At 45.1% G+C, this 21,467-nt stretch overlaps 1 protein-coding gene across 1 annotated transcript; it reads right to left on the bottom strand.

The window, feature by feature from the left end:
• Nucleotides 1–6,810: 6,810 nt before the first annotated feature.
• MYOCOS (myocilin opposite strand) lies at nt 6,811–11,443 on the bottom strand. Its single transcript, XM_054558755.1, has 3 exons — nt 11,354–11,443; nt 9,709–9,846; nt 6,811–7,243 (listed from the first exon to the last, which is right to left on the bottom strand). The coding sequence occupies exons 2-3, from the start codon at nt 9,801–9,803 to the stop codon at nt 7,096–7,098; spliced, it is 243 nt and encodes an 80-aa protein (XP_054414730.1). The 5' UTR covers nt 9,804–9,846; nt 11,354–11,443; the 3' UTR covers nt 6,811–7,095.
• Nucleotides 11,444–21,467: the final 10,024 nt, after the last annotated feature.

The raw sequence follows: 21,467 nt of genomic DNA on the forward strand, positions 1-21,467 counted from the left end.
GGATTACAGACGTGAGCCACCATGCCTGGCCAAGGCAGCTTTTTTCCAGCCTGTTGTGCGTACCACCAAGGATATGGGGACACAGCAGGAGCTGTCCTACAGGGTAGAAACACAGGTTCCCTTTTGCTCTCCTGCTGTACCCCTGCTGGGGCAGGGACACTTCTCCTAGAGGTCTGCCACCCCACAGGCTTCACCTGGAAATGAGCACAAGTCTCCTCTGCTTTCTCTTGCCCCAACCTATCTGGTACATGAAGTCCTATCAGGAAACCTCCAGAATCTAAGTTTTCTCTCTCTTTTCTTTTTTTCTGAGACAGAGTCTTGCTTTGTCACCCAGGCTGGAGTGCAGTGGCTCAGCTCACTGCAACCTCTGCCTCCTGGGTTCAAACGATTCTCCTGCCTCAGCCTCCTGACTAGCTGGGATTACAGGTGCCCACCACCAGGCCTGGCTAATTTTTAAGCTCTTTCTCTCTCTGAAGTTCCCTTATTTTTCCAGACTTTATTCAGACTGTAGAGATGGAATACTCTTCACCTATCTTCTCAGGTTGTTGTTCATGGGACCAGAGCTCAGCCTTTTGATTTCCAAGAGAATCAGCTCTTAAAAGTCAAAGCCTTGGCTTTAAGACAGTTCTTCCTATCCTGAGTTCTAAAGACTATACTTTGGAAAGCAAAGCCAAAAATCTGACTTTTTTTTTTTTTTTTTTGACACAGAGTCTTACTCTGTCATCCAGGCTGGAGTGCAGTGGTGCTATCTCGGCTCACTGCAACCTCCGCCTCCCGGGTTCAATTGATTCTCCTGCCTCAGCCTCCCATGTAGCTGGGATTACAGGCATGTGCCACCATACCTAACTAATTTTCGTATTTTTGGTAGAGACAGGGGTTTCACCATGTTGGCCAGGCTGGTCTCAAACTTCTGACCTCAAGTAATCTGCTGGCCTCAGCAGCCCAAAGTGCGGGATTACAGGCGTGAGCCACTGCACCAAGCCTGACTTTTCTTTTCCCCTGGGAGTTTATTCTCATTAAGATTACACATGCCATGAATGAGGAGGGAGAGGATGAGATCTCAAAATGCCTCTCCACTGGTGTATTAGTATACTTGAACTCACATAACAAATACCACCGACAGGGTGGCTTTGTGAACCCCAAATAGCTGAGACAAGTCTCAGTTAATTTAGAAAGTTTATTTTGTCAAGGTTAAGGGCACTGTGACAGAGCCTCAGGAGATCCTGATGACATGTGCCCAAGGTGGTTGGGGCACAGCTTGGTTTTATACATTTTAGGGAGACATGAGACACCAATCAATATATGTAAGATGTACATTGGTTCTGTCCAAAAGGTGGGACAACTCAAGTAGGGAGTGGGCTTCCAGGTCACGGGTAGATGAGAGACAAACAGTTGCATTCTTCTGAGTTTCTGATGAGCCTCTCCAAAAGAGACAATCAGATATGCATTTATCTCGGTGAGCAGAGGGGTGACTTTGAATAGAATGGGAGGCAGGTTTACGGTAAGTAGTTTTCAGCTTGGCTTTTTGCTTTAGCTTAGTGATTTTGGGACCCCAAGATTTATTTTCCTTTCATAGCTTAAACAACAGAAATTAATTTTCTTACAATTCTGGAGGCTGGAAGTCCAAGATCAAGGTGTCAACAGGGTTGGTTTCTTCTGAGGCCTCTCTCCTTGGCTGGCTGTTCTCTACATCTTCACATTATCTTCCATCTGTATGTGTCTGTGTCCCAATCTCCTCTTTTTCACCCTAATGACCTAAGCTTAGCTTAATCACCTCTTTGAAGGCCCTATCTCCAAAGACAGTTACATTCTAAATTATTAGTATTAGGGCCAGGTGTGGTGGCTCATACCTGTAGTCCCAGCACTTTGGGGGGCAAGGCAGGAGGAGCACTTGAGGCCAGGGGTTCAAGACCAGCCTGGCAACGTAGTGAAACCCCGCCTCTACTAAAAATATAAAAATTAGCCGGGTGTGATAGTGCATACCTGTAATCCCAGCTACTTGAGAGGCTGAGGCAGGAGAATCGCTTGAACCTGGGAGGCGAAGGCTGCAGTGAGCTGAAATCATGCCACCACACTCCAGCCTGGGCAACAGAGCAAGACTCTGTCTAAAAAAACTAAAAGTTCAAAATAAAGTGTTAGGATTAGGACTTTCAGATATGAATTTGGGGTGGGGACAGCATTGAGCCCATAACATCTGGGTGTCAACCACTCTCCCCCACTGACAGCAGACTCTTAAAAACTGAAAAGCCCAGAAATCAGAATGCGTGAGCTCATTCTTCCTACTAAGCACCTCTACCTGCCAGGTGTTTGAATGAAAAGTGGAAGGTGGAAAGACACTGAGATGCTGAGATGAGCCAATCCTGTTTGCACAGCCCTACCCATGGCTCCTGTTCTTTCTCTCCATAACCTACTGCATCAGGCTTTGGGACGGAAGAAGAGGGTGGAGGAAGAAGAAACAAAGGGAAGAAAAACTTTTCCTTCATGAAGCTTCCAGAATGTTAGACTCCTCCTCCATCTTTGACTGTTCCTTCTTTGTTTCTTTTGCTGGTTCCTCCCTTTAACCCCAACCTCTTTTTATTTATTTATTTATTTATTTTTTGAGATGAAGTCTCGCTCTTGTTGCCCAGGCTGGAGTGCAATGGCATGATCTCAGCTCACTGCAACCTCTGCCTCCCAGTTTCAACCAATTCTCCTGCCTCAGCCTCCCAAGTAGCTGGGATTACAAGTGCCTGCCACCATGCCCACCTAATTTTTGTATTTTTAGTAGAGACGGGGTTTCACCATGTTGGTCAGGCTAGTCTTGAACTCCTGACCTCAGGCAATCCACCCACCTCAGCCTCCCAAAGTGCTGAGATTACAGGCTAGCTTCCTTTTAAGATTGAAGCACTCCAGGGCTCAGTTTAGGGTCTCTTCTTATCTACTCATTCCTTTGGGCATCTCATCTAATATAAGGGCTTTAAATTCCAACTCACATATGCTAATGAACCTTATGTTTATATCTCCAGCTAGTCATTATTCCTGAACTCCAGATTCATATATCACCTTTCCCCTTGGCATCTCCATTTAGATATCTATTAGGCATGTCAAACTAGCACATGTTGAATATCTGACCTTCTCCTCTTTCCTCATCAGACACACCAAATCTACTCTTTTTATTTTTTTTGAGACAAGATCTCGCTCTATCACCCAGGCTGGAGGGCAGTGGCAAATTATAGCTCACTGTGGCCTCAAACTCCTGGGCTCAAGCAAGAAGCAGCTTGAGCCTCCCAAGTAGGTGGGACTATAGGTTTGAGCCACTGTGCTTGGCTAATTTTTTTTTTTTTTTTTTTTTTTTTTTTTGGTAGAGACAGGGTCTCCCTATGTTGATGAGGCTGGTCTCAAACTCCTGGCCTCAAACAATCCTCCTGCCTCAGCCTCCACAAGCATGAACCATTGCATCCAGGTAAATCTGCTCTTCTTGTGGCTGAGGAAACTCCATCCCTCTAGTTGCTCGGGCCAAAAATCTTGGAGTTATCCTTTACCCGCCTCTCTCTAATACCGTATCCAATCCATCGGCAGCTTTTGTAGGTTTCATCTTCAAACACATAGATCCAGAATCTGCCCATATTTCTCATCACCCAACTGTAACTGGTCTAAATGAGCATCGACTTGTTCGTGGATTGCTATAATAGCAGACGACCTGCTTCTGTTCCCTCCCCCCATCCAGCCTACTCTCAACACTGTAGCCAGAACAATCCCATTAAAACATAAGCCAGATCATGCCTCTTTTTCTGAAAACCTCTATGGCTTCCCATCTCATTAAAAGTCAAAGTCAGAGTTCTTACAAAACCCCACATCATCGGCCTCCTTCCTCCACCACTATGCCTTCATCCCACAAATGTCCCTGATCCACTCTACTCAAGCTTCCTTGCTCTCCTTGAATGCACCAGGCACACTTCTACCTTTGAACCTTTGCACTAGTTCTTCCCTCTGTCCCAAATGTCCACACACCTAACTTCATCACTGGCTTCAAGTCTTTGCTCAAATGCCACCTTCCTAAAGAGGTCCTACAGACCTGGAGTCAAAGGAGATCATTTTGGAGCTTTAAAATTTGACTGCCCAGCTGGATTTCAGACTTGCATGGGCCCTGTAACCCCTTTGTTTTGGCCAGTTTCTCTTATTTGGAACGGCTGTATTTACAAAATACCTGTACCCTCCTGTATTCAGGAAGTAACTAGCTTGCTTTTGATTTTACAGGCTCATAGGTGGAAGGGACTTGCCTTATTTCAGATGAGACTTTGGACTATGGACTTTTAGGTTAATGCTGAAATGAGTTAAGACTTTGGGGTACTGATGGGAAGGCATTATTAATTTTGAAATGTGAGGACATGAGATTTTGAGGGGCCAGGGATGGAACAATATGTTTTGGCTGTGTCCTCACCCAAATCTCAACTTGAATTATATTCCCATAATTCCCACATATTGTGGGAAGAACCTGGTGAGAGATAATTTGAATCACGGGGACGGCTTCCCCCATACTGTTCTCGGGGTAGTGAATAAGTCTCACAAGATCTGATGGTTTTATTAGGGGTTTCTGCTTTTGCATCTTCCTCATTTTCTCTTGCTGCCACCATGTAAGAGGTGCCTTTTACCCTCCACCATGATTCTGAGGCCTCCCCTCAGAATCATGTAGAACTGTAAGTCCAATTAAACCTCTTATTCTTCCCAGTCTCGGGTATGCCTTTATCAGTGGCATTAAAATGGACTCATACACCTACCCAGACCACACTGTTTAACACTACAACCAACCTGTACTTCTAATCTCCCTTACCCTGTTTCAGTGCTTTAACACATCTTTTCCATTATACTTATCACCTCCTGATGTATAATTCACTGTTTTTTCATTGTGTATTTGTTTTGTTTTTGAGAGAGGGTCTCACTCTGTCACCCAGGCTGAAGTGCAGTTGCATAATCTCAGCTTATGGCAACATCCACCTCCCAGGCTGAAGTGATCCTTGCACCTCAGCCTCCCAAGTAGCTGGGAGTACAGGAGCCCACCACCATGCCCAGCTAAAATTTTTTTGTATGTTTTTGTAGATATGAGGTTACTACATTGTCCAGGCTGGTCTCAAACTCCTGAGCTGAAGTGATCTGCCCACCTTGGCCTCCCAAAGTGCTGGGACTAGAGGTGTGAGCCACCGCACCTGGCCTTACATTGTGTATGTTTTTTGTTAGTCTTTCCCCATTGGAATGTAAACTCCGTGGGGTAGGGATTGATTGTTTTGTACAGTGATATATCCCTAGAACAGTGCCGTGCTTACATAGTAGGTACTCAATATTTGCTGAACAAATGAACAGAGAGAACATCCTAGAATGTGTTCAGAAACCAAATGGAAATAAAACACAAGAATTATTCTTTCCCAGCCTGACCTCTCTTTGATTCTATTTCTAATTGGTGGTGTGTCCTTGGACATGTTCAACCTCTGCCCCATCACTGTTTAATAGATTTTTTTTTTTTTTTTTGAGACAGAGTCTCACTCTGTTGCCTAGGCTGAAGCGCAGGGTGCAATCTCAGTTCACCACAACCTCCACCTCCCGAGTTCAAGCGATTCTCCTGCCTCAGCCTCCCAAGTAGCTAGGATTACAGGTGTACACCACCACACCCAGCTAATTTTTGTATTTTTAGTAAAGACAGCATTTCTCCATGTTGGCCAGGCTGGTCTCGAACTCCTGACCTCAGGTGATCCACCCACCTCTGCCTCCCAGAGTGCTGGGATTACAGGGGTGAGCCACCACACCCGGACTCATACAATTCTCTTTAATGGCAGTCACACTCTACAGCTGCAACATCCCATAGGGTAGCCACTGGCTACACAAAGCTACTAAGCACTTGAAAAGTGACTAGCATGACTGAAGAACTGAATTTATTTTATTTTTAATGAATTTAAATTGAAATAGTCACAAGTGGCCAGTGGTTGCCCTATTGGACAGCGCAGGCCTGTCTCCTCACCAGACTGAGGAGAGGGAGATGTATATGTCCAGCATCCAGCTGGCAATGACAGACACTCAGTGCAGGCTCCTTCCCTGCCCCATGCTGCTGAAGGCCACAGGTAAGGAGCCTGACTTCCACACCAATGGCACAGCCAGCTACTATGGGGGTAGAAGAACCGGAGCACTTTTTATTTTTAAAGAAGGCACATTGGTTTTATTAAATGCATGGGATCAGGGGAGATCACAGAGTGATTACCCCAGCTCCACAATGGTGTACAGAAGCTCTGACTCCCTTTCTCATAGGGGAGCCAGAGCACATTTACAAGGAGAGAGAACACCTACAAGGACTCTAGGAAGAAGCAGATGAAATAAAGGATGACATGTGGGGATTTTTTTTTTATGTATATGTATGCCAGAATTATCACATTTTTGATGCCTTCAAACAATTCAGAAGAGCCCTGGAAGTCCTTAGAGGTGCACTGGGGCCTGTCAAAGAGCTTGGAGAGGACTCAAGCAATGGACTTCTCCACAACAGAACCACTCTACACTTGGCTGCTTTTCAGGGTAGAGTTTTCTGTTACAGAGTTTGAAAATCACTTCAAATCTCCCAGAAACGAACTTTAAAAACACTGTCAATAAACGTGAAACTCAACCACCCTAGCCCCAGCACACGGCATGGGAATGCAGCTCCAAATTATAGGGCCACACAACTGTAGTGTCTCAGGTTGCATTTTGAAAATCCAGCTACCTCAGGGTTCCCAGGACCTGAAATCTTTAAATTCTAGACTTTAAAAGGCCTAGACTTTTCACTGATTCAGATTTAGTAATAAACAACAAGGACTGATAATTGTTTATTAATTTAAATACAACTGACTACAGCAACAGTTCTATAGCATAACATAAAGACCAAAATATATGCATATCATATCAGAGACTTGGATTAAAAAACCAAAAATGACTAAGCATATTAGCAAGGGTAAACCATGCTCTATGGTGGTTCTAGGTGAAGAAAAATAGGAAAGAACAAAGATCTTCAAGAGTCTTCTAAGACAAACCTCAAGAATGCCACTGAAACTGTTTTCTGGAGTTCTGTATAAGAATTCACTTCAAAATAAGTTTTACATCTTAGGAGAGTGTGGGATCCTCAGCTGGAGAAGGAGGTGGGGCGGGAGGTACTGCGAGGTGGGTCCTGCGAGGGGGAGGGGCTTGTTCCAAATCCAAGTGGGAGAGTATCTCCTTAGCTTCATCACTTTTCTGGGTAATTATCTCTTTTCTAGGAAGAAAGGCACATTGAATGCCATTTGAATAAAGATAGGGTTTTAAATAAATAGAGAGAAAGGGAACAGACTGGGCATGGTGGTTCATGCCTGTAATCCCAGCACTTTGGGAGGCTGAGGTGGAAGGATCACTTGAGCCCAGGAGTTCAAGACCAGCCTGGACAACATAGGGAGACCCCCTCTCCACAAGAAAATAAAAATTAGCCAGGCATGGTAGCATGCACCTGTGGTCCCATCTACTCGGGAGGCTGAGGTGGGAGGATCGCTTGAGCCTGGGAGATCGAGGCTACAGTGAGCTATGATTGCACCACTGCACTCTAGCCTGGGTGACAGAGTGAGACCGTGTCTCAAAACAACAAAAAAGAAGGAACAAAAGAAATACCCCAGATGCCAGCATCTAAAGAGAATAGTTAACACTTTAGAGGACATCCTTCCAAGCTCCTCCACCCACACTCACCTTGCAGAAATGAGATATACTTTAATTGTCAGTCAGCTCTCCTCAGAGTGAGCTCAGCTGTCCCTGTTGGTGCCATGGAACCAACAGAGTTGGAGTCTGCACCCTCACTCCACCACCCCCACCCTCCAAGGGTCTCTTAGGATTAGAACAGGAGTTCTTCCCATCAATTAGTTTTCTCCATCCCCTACTGGCCAGCTCTCTGTACATTTCAGCCTGGGACAGGCTGTGTCTAAATGTTTCATTTGCATTCCAGCTATTCGTACGGCCAGTCCAGCCTCAAGTTCACTTCACAGCTCCCTTTGGCCTAACTTGCCCCCATCCACAGGCTGCAGGGTTCGCCTCCCCTTCTGCTGGAGTATACCAGGGTCTTCCCATCCTTCTCAAGGCTGGGCAAACCTTGCCTTCAAGGGCATAGGACTAGCCTGTCAAGCGTTTACAGGTTCAGATTTAATTTCCCTGAACATTTACTATGTTCTAGGGACTAGAAATTACCTAGAAACTAACCACATGTAGAATCTCAGCCCCCACATTAAATCTTTCAGCTGAGCAAGCTGAGACAGAAGGAGATTTACCGAGATCATGTGACCAGTAGAAGGCAGAACTGGAATCCAAATTTAAATTTCAATCTGGCCACAAGTTCACTGCTCCCATCTCCCAATCAAAGCTGATCCCTAATGTTGCTGAGAGGATGTGGGATGATGGGAAGGGAATTGTTTGGTGGCTAGGACAGGCCACAGAATTATGCTATCTCGTCCTTGGATGGACATTAGAGCGCAGGGACCACACTTCCTGCAGACAATGCCCACTCTCAACGGTCTAAACCCGTGGTGTCAAATTGGCTGTGCACCACTATCAACAAAGATTTAACATTCCCGTATATGGTAACTAAGAAATGGCACCTAATTCCTATCAATTTGCTAGAATCTTACATCCTAATAAACTCTAAGGTCAAAGGGCATTGTAAACAACATTAGATGGAAGTCTGTATTTTCTATTTCAAATCAATAATTTTGATTTTTTTGACCAACTTCTTATCAGATTTAGTAAGATTATTATTTTTAATCTCATAATGTACCCGACAAAGAGCTCAAGCTAGAGGTGTCAGCTTGGGCCAGGCACAGTGGCTCTCATCTGTAATCCCAGCACTTTGGGAGGCCGAGGCAGGTGGACCACTTGAGCCCAGGAGTTTGAGACCAGCCTGGGCAACATGGCAAAACCCTGTTTCTATTAAAAATACAAAAAAACTGGCCAGGCGCAGTCGCTCACGCCTGTAATCTCAGCACTTTGGGAGGCCGAGGCAGGCGGATCACAAGGTCAGGAGATTGAGACCATCCTGTGAATGGTGAAACCCCGTCTCTACTAAAAATACAAAAAAAAAAAAAAAAAAAAAAATTAGCTGGGCGTCGTGGCGGGCGCCTGTGGTCCCAGCTACTTGGAAGGCTGAGGCGGGAGAATGCCATGAACCCGGGAGGCAGAGCTTGCAGTGAGCCAAGATTGCGCCAGCCTGGGCGACAGAGAGAGACTCCGTCTCAAAAATAATAATAATAATAATTAACCAGACGTGGTGGCACATGGCTGTAGTCCCAGCTACTTGGGAGGCTGAGGTGGGAGATTGCTTAAGTCCCAGGAGCTTGAGGCTGAGGCTACAGTGAGCTGTGATTGCACCACTGAACTCCAGCCCAGGTGACAGAGCGAGACCCTGTCTCAAGAAAACCAAACCAAACCAAAGTGATCCCCACTCCCCACTCTCTATCAAGAGCCACGACCACCCACACAGTGAACATACACAAATGGGTGTCATCACCCCTTGAAAGGCCATGTGAGAAAAGTCTATTTTCCACAACGGATGACAAAGCAGTTTCCTTTTCTGTGAAATGTGTCTTGCAGCAGCATCAAATACATTTAAATAAACCAGTGCCACCTACAGTTTCACGCACTTGCTGGGGCTCAGTGTTATGCTCCATCCCAACCCCACAAGCGATCCGGAGGAAAGATTTTGGGTACCTCGTGATCATGGTGACTCGGCGCCTGGTTACCTCGGAGGTCAAGTCCTTGTAGGGGAGATTAATACTGCTGTTTGCAGGGCTTTTCTGAGCCATGGCCTTGCACTCAGGGGATTTGAGGAATTTAAAGTTACTGCACCTGTGAATGTAGAACACAAGCGCTGGCACACATGCTTCAGGGGTCAGGAATGCTCCAGCTAGGTCCAGCATGGCACAGTTTGCAGAGAACATTCACTGCCTTACTCTCAGTGGGTCCTCCCTACAGCCTGGCCTTCATCCCCCTTCCCCGCAGGTCAAGAGGCAGATATTTCCTCAAAAACCTATTATGAGGAGTGGGCGGCTAAGAGTAAAGTACTTGTTGGTTGTTTATATAGAACAAATGTGATTATTCCAATCATGCAATGGGTGGCTATCATTACCCCTAGATAACACTGAGGAAATGGAGGCACAGAGAGGTGAACTGAATCTCCCCAGGTTGCACAGCAGCCCTGTCTCATGCTGGTTCCCCTCTAATGGCGCCATTCCAGAGGAGCCCTTTCCTCACAGGGCTGTTTGACCTCACTGACATGTGCAAAGCTTTCTTCCTGGAACACTTACCCTTAAAGAACAGGAAAGGGACATAAATAAGGCTGCGGCTGGGAGCCACGCTACTTGTCCAGATATGCACATGGCAGAGAAACTGGAGGGTTGATTTTGATAACAGAGATAGCGGCCACCCATTTACTGCCAGCCACCTTGGGATGTCCTTTTACTTTGTTGCCCCTCCAACCTTTTTTTTTTGAAACAGGGTCTGGCTCTGTCACCAAGGCTGGAGTATAACAGAGCCGTCTCGGTTCAATGCATTCTCAGCCTCCCAAGTAGCTGAGACTACAGGTGCATGCCACCATGCCCAGCTAATTTTTGTATTTTTTGTAGAGATGGGGTTTCACCATGTTGCTCAGGTTGGTCTCAAACTCCTGAGCTCAAGAAATCTGCCCTCCTTGGCCTTCCAAAGTGCTGGGATTACAGGCGTGAGCCACCATGCCTGGCCCTTTTGCTTCATCTTATTTGATAACCACAGTAACCCCACATGGTAAGTATTATGATCCTCATTCAACGAATGCGGAAACTGAGCAGTAGAGAAATTAGGTAGCTTTTCAGGAGTCACAGAGCTAGAATTTGAAGCTAAGACTGTTTGACTTCAAAGACTATATTATCTCCATTACAGAGCCAAGTCATCTCCCAAGAAACAGAAGAGGAATTAGAGTAATTCCCATTCCTAGACACCAGGTCACACTCACGTGGTGACTCTGCCATTCTAGAGCATGAATTGCAACAGCCGGAGCTCGCCAGCTTGATCTTTTGGCTGGAAAGGTTTGTTCTTATAAGGATGCCCAACTGACTTACCTTTTAGTCCCAGGTCAGCTTAGCATATAACTGCTTTTACGCATCAACTCATGGATTTGCTAAGAAATATCCTTATGACATACTCTGTACCCACACACCAGCTACTTCATCTCTTTGAAAAGAGAAAAGGCGAAAAAAGGACCACCAACGTCAACTTCCTCCCCTTTAGTCTTTTAACCTCCTGTAGTCAGTCTCTCTCAGGAACTTGGGTTAATAAGATTGATTTGCGCCCTTAGAAAGCAGCAGCTGAAACAAATTACCCCTGGAGCCGTGTCCTTGAGAAATCTCCACAGATGTCACAGGGAGAGGATGGGTCTTGGAGGCAGAGCAGGGGAAGAGCTTTCTGTCATATGAGCAATGGGGAAGCACTATCTTAGATGCTAGTAAACACATTGTGACCTAGTCTCTTTACTGACTACTTTTTAAAAAGCTAATTCACGTATGCCCCTCCTCCCGGCGCCATCAATAATCACTGATCCCACCTCTTCCTGATAATTCACAGCACTTCTGCTATGCTGGCAGGTGTTTCACCTCTGAAATTAAAGGAGTTGATTGTGCAACTCCCACTTTTGATCTGAGTGATCTCGGGCAAGTAATTTAACCTCTAGAAGCCTTGGTTTTCTTGTAAAAGAGGAGTAATAGTATCTTCTAGGGCAGTTGTGAGGGTTGAGAAAATGTTTGCAAAAAATCGTTAATTTTGCCTTTCTTGCATTTTTTTTTTAATTTTTAAAATGTATTATTACTATTGTAATTATTGGGACAGGGTCTCACTCTGTCACCCAGGCTGAAGTGCAGTGGTGAGATCATAGCTCACTGCTGCCTTGAACTCCTGGCCTCAAGTGATTCTCCCACCAGGCTGAGGCCAGGAGTTCAAGGCGGCAGTCTATTTCTTTACAATGATAATAAAACCACAACAGAGGCCGGGCCCGGAGGCTCACGCCTGTAATTCCAGCACTTCGGGAGGCCGAGGCAGGCGGATCACGAGGTCAGGAGATCGAGACCATCCTGGCTAACACGGCGAAACCCCATCTCTACTAAAAATACAAAAAATTAGCCGGGCATGGTGGCGGGTGCCTGTAGTCCCAGCTACTCAGGAGGCTGAGGCAGGAGAATGGCGTGAACCCAGGAGGCGGAGCTTGCAGTGAGCCAAGATGGCGCCACTGCACTCCAGCCTGGTTGACAGAGTAAGACTACGTCTCAAAAAAAAAAAAAAAGAAAAAAACCCACCATAGAAGAAATTTGCTGCTTGGAAAGATAATATGTAATGAAGCTGGGATTAAAAACAAGGTCTACACAAGGTCTATATATACATAGATAAATATAGCTATTTCCCTTTGTCAATGAAAACAATCAAACTCTGTAAAATATTTGAAGAGATTCTGAGCCAAATATGAGTGACCATGACCTGTGACACAGCCCTCAGGAGGTCCTAAGAACACATGCCCAAGTTGGTTGGGGTGCAGCTTGGTTTTATACATTTTAGAGAGGCATGAGACATCAGTCAAATACATTTAAGAAATACATTGGTAGGCCGGGAGCGGTGGCTCGTGCCTGTAATCCCAGCACTTTGGGAGGCCGAGACGGGCGGATCACGAGGTCAGGAGATCGAGACCATCCTGGCCAACACGGTGAAACCCCGTCTGTACTAAAAATACAAAAATTAGCCGGCCGTGGTGGCACCCGCCTGTAATCCCAGCTACTCGGGAGGCTGAGGCAGGAGAATCGCTTGAACCCGGGAGTCAGAGGTTGCAGTGAGCCAAGATCACCACTGCACTCCAGCTTGGCAACAGAACGAGACCCCATCTCAAAAATAAAAAATAAAATAAAATAAAGAAATACATTGGTTTGGTCCAGAAAGGCAGGACAACTCAAAGTGTGGTGGAGGGGGGCCTTCCAGGCTATAGGTGAATTTAAAATTTTTCTTTTTTACAATTAGTTGAGTTTTCTAAGGACCTGGGATTGATGGAAAGGGAATGTTCAGGTTAAGATAAAAGATGGTGGGGGCCAAAGTTCTTTCAAAGTCTTATAGTGGCTGCCCTTAGAGACAATAGATGACAAATGTTTCCTATTCAGATCTTAGTTAATCTCTTTAGGATTGGGAGGGTCTGGAAGAAAAAGATCTAGCTATGTTAATAGAGATTCTTTACAGATGCAAATTTGCCCCCAAAAAGAACAGCTTTGCATGACCATTTCAAAATATGGCAAACATGTTTTGGGGTAAAATATTTTGATTTTCTTTCTTGTCTCATAATATTATGCCAGTGTCAGGTTGGAGAGTAAGTCACGATTAGTGTGAAATAAAACCCATCTGATGAGAATTTATGATTTGTAAGGCATGATGCCCCAGACCCCTTAGATAGGAATTTGGGCAACATAAAAATCAGAGTTTAGTCCTCACCTTCATATAATGGAGTGAAGGTAAGTAAGCCCTGTCCTCCTGTATTAGTCAGGGTTCTCTAGAGGGACAGAACTAATAGGAGATATATATATATATATAGATATAGATATAGATATAGATATAGATATATGTATTTTATATATAGATAGATTTTATATATGTGTGTATATATATATATATAAAGGAGAGTTTATTAAATATTAACTCACACAATCACAAGGTCCCACAGGCTGTCTGCAAGCTGAGGAGTAAGAAATGCCAGTCTGAGTCCCAAAACTGAAGAACTTGGAGTCTGATGTTGGAGGGCAGGAAGCATCCAGCACAGGAGAAAGATGTAAGCTGGGGGGCTAGGCCAGTCTCACCTTTTCAGATTTTTCTGCCTGCTTATATTCTAGCTGGCAGCTGCATAGATTGTGCCCACCCAGATTAAGAGTGGATCTGTCTTTCTCAGCCCAATGACTCAAATGTTGTTGTTTTTTTGTTTTTTTTTTTTTGAGACGGAGCCTCGCTTTGTCGCCCAGGCTGGAGTGCAGTGGCACGATCTCGGCTCACTGCAACCTCTGCCTCCCAGGTTGAAGCAATTATCCTGTCTCAGCCTCCCCAGTAGCTGGGACTACAGACCCACACCACCACGCCCAGCAAATTTTTGTATTTTTAGTAGAGATGGGGTTTCACCCCATCACCATATTAGTCAGGCTGGTCTCCAACTCCTGACCTCAGGCGATCCTCCCACCTCGGCCTCCCAAAGTGCTTGGATTACAGGCGTGAGCCACCATGCCCTGCCCTGACTCAAAGGTTAATCTCCTTTGGTAACACCCTCACAGACATACCCAGGATCAATGCTTTGTATCCTTCAATCCAATCAAGCTGACACTCAGTATTAACCATCATGTTACAGGAAAGGGGTCCTGATCCAGACCCCAAGAGAGGGTTCTTGGATCTTGTGCAAGAAAGAATTCAGGGCGAGTCCACCGTGCAAAGTGAAAGCAAGTTTATTAAGAAAGTAAATGAATAAAAGAATGGCTACTCTATAGACAGAGCGACCCCAGAGCAACTGGTTGCCTATTTTTATGGTTATTTCTTGATGATTTGCTAAACTAGGGGTAGATTATTCATGCCTCCCCTTGTTAGACCATATAGGGTGACTTCCTGACATTGCCATGGCATCTGTAAACTGTCATGGCGCTGGTGGGAGTGTAGCAGTGAGGACGTCCACAGGTCACTCTTGTCACCATTTTGGTTTTGGCGGGTTTGGGCCAGCGCCTTTACTGCAAACTCTTTTATCAGCAAGGTCTTTATGACCTGTATTTTGTGCCGACTTCCTATCTCATCCTGTGACTTAGAATGCCTTAACTGTCTAGGAATGCAGCCCAGTAGGTTTCAGCCTCGTTTTCCTCAGCTTCTATTTAAGATGGAGTTGCTCTGATTCATACGCCTCTGATAATCACACCCTCCAAGCCCAATTATATACTTTTTGAAAGCAGGGGCTGGGTGCAGTGGCTCATGCCTGTAATCCCAGCACTTTGGGAGGCCGAGGCAGATGGATCATGGGGTCAGGAGTTTGAGACCAGCCTGGCCAACATGGTGAAACCCTGTCTCAACAAAAGATACAAAAAAAAAATTAGCTGGGTGTGGTGGCGTGCGCCTATAATCCCAGCTACTCGGGAGCCTGAGGCAGGAGAATCGCTTGAACCCAGGAGGCAGAGGTTGCAGTGAGCCGAGATCACGCCATTGCAGTCCAGCCTGGGTGACGAGTGAGACTCCATCTCAAACAAAAAAAAGAAAAAAAAGAAAGCAGGACCCCAATATTTTTCCCTTCCTCCTATCTCAGGGCTTGGCCAGGTTGAGCTCCTAGTGGGGGCCCAATAATTACTTAAATTGAATCATAAGATTCAGAAGCATTGTGTTCTCATCTGTATGTTTAGCTGTATGATTCCCAAAGTTTCTAAATCGTGAAGGGTTTTCAAAGTATAGACAAATTTTTGCATTGCATTTGAATATGTCAGAAGCAATTATTGTATGCAAATTTCAGAAGATATACAGCCACTGTAATGATTTCTTTTCCTTTTCTTTTCTTTTTTTTTTTTGAGATGGAGTCTCGTTCTGTTGCCTAGGCTGGAATGCAGTGGTGTCGGCTCACTGCAATCTCCACCTCCTGGGTTCAAATGATTGTTGGCCTCAGCCTTCTGAGTAGCTGGGACCACAGGTGCCTGCCACATTTTTGTATTTTTGGTAGAGATGGGGTTCAACCATATTGGCCAGGCTGGTCTTGAACACCTGACCTTAAGTGATCTGCCCATCTTGGCTTCCCAAAGTGTTGGGATTACAGGCATGAGCCACTGCACCCGGCCTTGATTTATTTAAATAATCTGTTTTGTGTGTGTTTGTTTGTTGCCGTGTTAGTTCAATGGCTTTTGAAACAAAATCTGAGCTTTAGCTAGGAATCCTCAGGGAGTCTGTTGTAGTTCAGATACATCAAAAGTGATTGACAACAGTACAATCCAGGAAAAATCACTATTTCCCACACTAGCCATCCTTTAGGATGTGTCATACTTAGCTGAAACATGTTCCTGAATCCTGCATCTAAACATGAAGCTTACATTTCATTCAAGGAGAGGTCCTGGTAATAAAGCAGTTGAACAATAAAAGAGTCTATTTCTTTACATTGATGATAATAAAACCACAATAGAAGAAATTTGCTATTTGGGAGTATAAGATGTAATGAGCTACGATTCAAAACAAGGTCTGCTTGATACCAAAGTCCATACATTTAACAACTACATTTTCCACTCACCAAATACATATATGGGTAAAATAAAGCAAGAAAATGCATACTATAGAAGCAATAGAAAAATATCCGACTACAAGATATTGTTACTAATTTTAAAACAAATTGGGGGCACCAAAAGCTCTCTTAGATTCTTACTTGAAAAATAGATTGAAATTATCTCAAACGATAGGGGCTGGTTGTGAGGATACTCATGTCAAAAGATACTCATGTCAAAAAAGGGGGATACTCACGTCAAAAAAGGAGATAGTGAGTCCAGACATGGTGGCTCATGCCTGTAATCTCAGCACTTTGAGAGGCCAAGGTGGGCAGATCATCCATGATCAGGAGTTTGAGACCAGCCTGGCCAACATGGCGAAACCCTGTCTCTACTAAAAATACAAAAATTAGCTGGGCATGGTGACCCGCGCCTGTAATCCCAGTACTTGGGAGGCAGAGACAGGAGAATTGCTTGAACCCAGGAGGCGGAAGTTGCAGTGAGCTGAGATCACGCCACTGCACTCCAGCCTGAGTGACAGAGCAAGACACCATCTCAAAAAACAAACAAACAAACAAAAAGGAGATAGTGATCCTCTTGAAAGAACAGGATGGGTGACCCTCATGGGCCTTACAGGAAGAATTGAACTGGAACCCCAAAGGCACATGTAGGAACTAGATTACCTTGTCATCCCCACAACAGCAAAGGCTATTGCACTAGCTCGCTATCACGAATGTGACTCGGTTATTCTCAGTCTCTGCAAAATGTCTAAGGCCAATATAATTTTTTCTAGACATATATGCATATATGAGATAAAGGAGAGTTAGCACTAAGGTAGAGTTATGAGTCCATCAAGTGTACTATCAGCTCCCTTGACCAGCTCTTGAGTCTCTGAACTTGGTTGGTTGAGTGGCAACCCAGGTGACATTCACTTCTCTACCCACTCAGCACCTGCACCTGTGCAGCTGTATGTGGCTAATGGAAAACATACAGCCTTGATAGCCAGTCTTCCTTTAAATTCATGACTGCAGCTCTAAGTGTGTGCTCATCCTAGGCCTAGTTACCTTCTCTTCTGTCCTCAAACCTCCAACTCATCTTCCCAATTCTCATTCTTAGCTGAGGACAATGGAAGCAATCATAAGAGAATTCCACATTCACCACCCCTACCCACCTTCCAGCCTTTGTGCCCGTGTTCTCTGTCTCCTCTCACCTTACTCTAGATGAAACATTGGCACTCTTTTCAGGGGCCAACCCTTCCACTCCAGTACTAGATTCCATTCCTTCTCATCTACTCGAGGTCTTCGTTTGAACAATTCTCCCGTCTCTTTATTATCAAATTTCCCCTCTCTGTTTGATCTTTCTCATCAGTGAACAAACATGTTATTTCTCCCATCTTAAAACCTTCTCTTGTTCCCGCTTTTCCCTACCACAAAACAAAGACACAAAAATTGCTTGTGAAAGATTTGTTTATATTCACTGCCTCCAATTCCTTTCCTTCAATTCTCTGTCAAATCCATTTTAAAAAACATGTCTCACATCACTCAGTCACCAGACTGGCTATCAAGGTTGTATGTTTTCCACCAGTTAGTTGAAACAGGAAATAACTCACTCCTCCTTGAAGCATTGTCTTCATTGATTTCCAGGACACCACCCTCTCGCTTGGTCCAAAGTCACTGGCAACTCTTTCTCAGACCCGTCAGCTTGTTTCCTCTTATTTTCCTATACTCATAACAGCACAGCATCCAAGCCTCAGCCCTTGAATCTCTTCTGTTCTCTACACTCATTTTCCCTGTTCATTGCATCTAGTCTCATCACTTAATCGCGTGTCAGGTTCATAACTACACCACTTATCATGCTGAGGGTCAGGTTCCAGCCCATGCTGAGATCCGAAGGGAGTGGGTGGATGAACAGCAAGAACACTTGGGAGGCTATAGGCAGGTGAAAGATGATTTTATGCAGCAGCAGCTCTCATCAACAACTTTCTCACACTGTCTGCCCTGTCTCAGCTGCTTAGTCCAGTGGCTCCCACACACAACTGTGCGGCCAGCTCTCCCCTGCCTCAGGGTCAGCAGCTTAACTCTTTCTCTCTCTGGGCACAAGCTGAGCCATGCTGTGCCCTGGCTTCCCGCTGTCTGTCTGCAAAATGGACAGCTTTGGTTCTCTTTCTCTAGGTGTCAGCATGCCTGTACAGTGTCAGCAGGGCAATTATACCTTTTACAGACAACAGTGGCTTAGAACCAAATGATGAGCCTTCCCATGTTATGGCTACATGGCTGTGATAACAAGTGGAGTTACATGCCTGCACTCTAAACTCACTGAGTCGCTCTGGATGTTTACCTCAGCCTATCCTTGACCAAAGCACAGCCATGTTCCTTACAATGCCATCTATAGGAGATGACATCCATCAGTCTGTCTCTCCAGCCCAGATCTCTCTCCTGAACTCAACCAATATATCAGCTGCTGACTTGCCATCTCAATATAACCAATAAACATGTAAACTCAACGTGTCCAAGACTGAACTCCTGATCACCTCCTTCAAACCTGTTCCAGCAGCTGTCTCCCTCATCTCTGTTTTTTTTTTTTGTTGTTGTTGTTATTTATTTATTTGAGACAGAGTCTCACTCTGTCACCCAGGCTGGAGTGCAATGGCATGGTCTCAGCTCACTACAACCCCTGCCTCCCTGGGTTCAAGCGATTCTCCTGCCTCAGCCTCCCCAGTAGCTGGGATTACAGGTGTGCACCACCACACTGGGCCAATTTTTGTATTTTTAATAGGGACAGAGTTTTTCCATGTTGGCCAGGCTGGACTCAAACTCCTGACCTCATGTGATCCACCTGCCTTGGCCTCCCAAAGTGCTGAGATTACAGGCGTGAGCCACTGCGTCCAGCCCTTTGTTTTTTGTTTGTTTGTTTTTTGTTTTGAGATGGAGTTTCACTCTTGTCACCCAGGCTGGAGTGCAGTGGCACGATCTCGGCTCACTGCAACCTCTGCCTTTGGGGTTCAAGCAATTCTCCTGCCTCAGCTTCCCAAGTAGCTGGGATTACAAGCATGTGCCACCATGCCTGGCAAATTTTTGTATTTTTAGTAGAGACAGGATTCACCACGTTGGCCAGGCTGGTCTTGAACTCCTGACCTCAAGTAATTCACCTGCCTCGGCCTCCCAAAGCCCTGGGATTACAGGCATGAGCTACCATGCCTGGCCTCTTATTTCTGTTAATGGCAACCCCATCCTTTTGTAGCAGGACGAGCCGCAGACAAAACCTCTCAGACACCGAGTTGTAGAAGGAAGGGCTTTATTCAGCTGGGAGCATCAGCAAGCTACTGCCTTAAAATCCGAGCTCCCCGAATGCACAATTTCTGTCCCTTTTAAGGGCTCACAACACTAAAGATTTCACATGAAAGGGTTGTGATTGATTTGAGCAAGCAGGCGGTATGTGACAGGGGCTGCATGCACCGGTGGTCAGAGAGAAACAGAACAGGGCAGGGAGTTTCACAATGTTCTATACAATGTCTGGAATCTATGAATAACATCGGTTTCTAAGTTATGAGTTGATTTTTAACTACTGGGTTTAGGCCAGGCAGGCCCAGGCCTGGTTTCAGGCCTGGCGCCAGGCTGCCTGTCTTTGGTTTTACTTCCTTGTTGTTTTTTCTTAAAACAGGTACTGGGTATAAAACAATATAAAACTATATGAGAGGGTCTCTCTCTTCCCTCACTTTCAGCAACACAAGCTCCAAATCTAGAAGTCATCTTTGTCTTATCTCTTTCACTCTCTCTCAAACCAACATTCAATCCATCAGCAGTGGATTTTCAGCTCTACTATTCAGTTATACTTAGAATCCAGCCACTTCTTATCACCTCCACTGTTACCATCCTGGTCCAACTCACCATTATCTTTGGCATAGATTAAGCCTGTCTGGTCCCCTGCTTTCATCCTTGTCACTCTTTCAATCTATTTGCAACATGCAGCCAGAGCAATCTTTTAAAAATATGTCATGTTACTACTCTGCTCCAAACTCTCCATGGCTTTTTATTTCACAGAGTAAAAGCCAAAAACCTTACAATGGCCTTCAAGGTCTGATACAATCTGCCTTCTTCCCCCCACCCTGATTTCTTTGATCTGTCAACTCCCATTACTCTCCTTTTTCTCAGCTGGTTTCAACCATTTTGGCCTCCTTACTGTTCCTTGAACACACAGAGATATTCTCCCTTCAAGTCAGGTTTTTGCATTTGCTCAGACCTCTGCCTGGAATATGCTTTTCCCAAATATCTTGATATCTTCCTTCCCTTTCTTCCTTCAAGTCTTTGCTCAGTGTTGTCTGCACAGTGAGGCCTTCCTTGACTACTCCGTCTAAAATGTAGAAAAAAAGCAGAAATTTTTGTCTACCACGTTTACTGCCATATCTCAACACCTAAAACAATGCATGTTGCAGTGGATGCCATGGGGCTCCCATCCACATCCCCTTTCCAGCGGAGGCAGTTGTTCCCCCGCTGCTAGGAGTGTTGGTGGTGATGACTCTCAGCTGAGTGTCTCTCCAGACATTGCTCTCAGCTGAAGAGAGTTGCCTTAGCCACGTTTCTGCCCCTCTCCTAAGAGATAAAGGCTAGCCTGCAACAAATGACTTGCCCACAACTGGGGATATGAAGGCTCAGCCCCCTTGCTTCAACTTGGGATGACTCTAAAGGTTCATCCCCAGCTGCAGAGGTGCCAGTAGGGTCAGCTGAGGCCTTTATTGTAACTGTGCCACAGTTCAACTGATCCCTCTGCCCAATCCTACTTACTTAATTCTCCCACAGATATTGATGCAGAGGGCACTCCCTCAATGAACTTTCTGCACATAAATCTTGATTTCAGTGTCTGTTCCCAGTATTCTGTTAGAAACTTGACCTAACACCATTTGTATCAGTAGGGAATAGAAGAATTAAACTCTAAAAAGACTTTTGGCACTGGATTACTAGGCAATGTGGACCTCATAACTGGCAGTAATGGAGCATTAATATCCCTTGGCAAACTGTAATGGCACGATTGTTAAATTTTTCCCTTGTGTTGAATTGGGAGGGGATACTGTTGGAAGGGAATAAATTGGCAGGTGCATTATCTCAAGCTTTTGAGAGATTCAGGGGAAGTACTAATTATAAGGACAATGCCTCTTGCTGGGTACTATTGATGAATTTGAGAAAGAAGATGAAAGACTGGAATGCCAATCAGCCA

This window comes from Pongo abelii, chromosome 1, assembly GCF_028885655.2.
Source record: "Pongo abelii isolate AG06213 chromosome 1, NHGRI_mPonAbe1-v2.0_pri, whole genome shotgun sequence".
Classification (NCBI taxonomy): Eukaryota; Metazoa; Chordata; class Mammalia; order Primates; family Hominidae; genus Pongo; species Pongo abelii.

Bases quoted from the DNA above. Each gene is read 5' to 3' on its own strand.
- MYOCOS (XM_054558755.1), bottom strand. From the start codon at position 9,803: ATGGCTCAGAAAAGCCCTGCAAACAGCAGTATTAATCTCCCCTACAAG. The intron at 7,244-9,708 runs GTACCCAAAATC...CTTTCTTCCTAG, and splicing joins CGAGTCACCATGATCACGAG to AAAAGAGATAATTACCCAGA.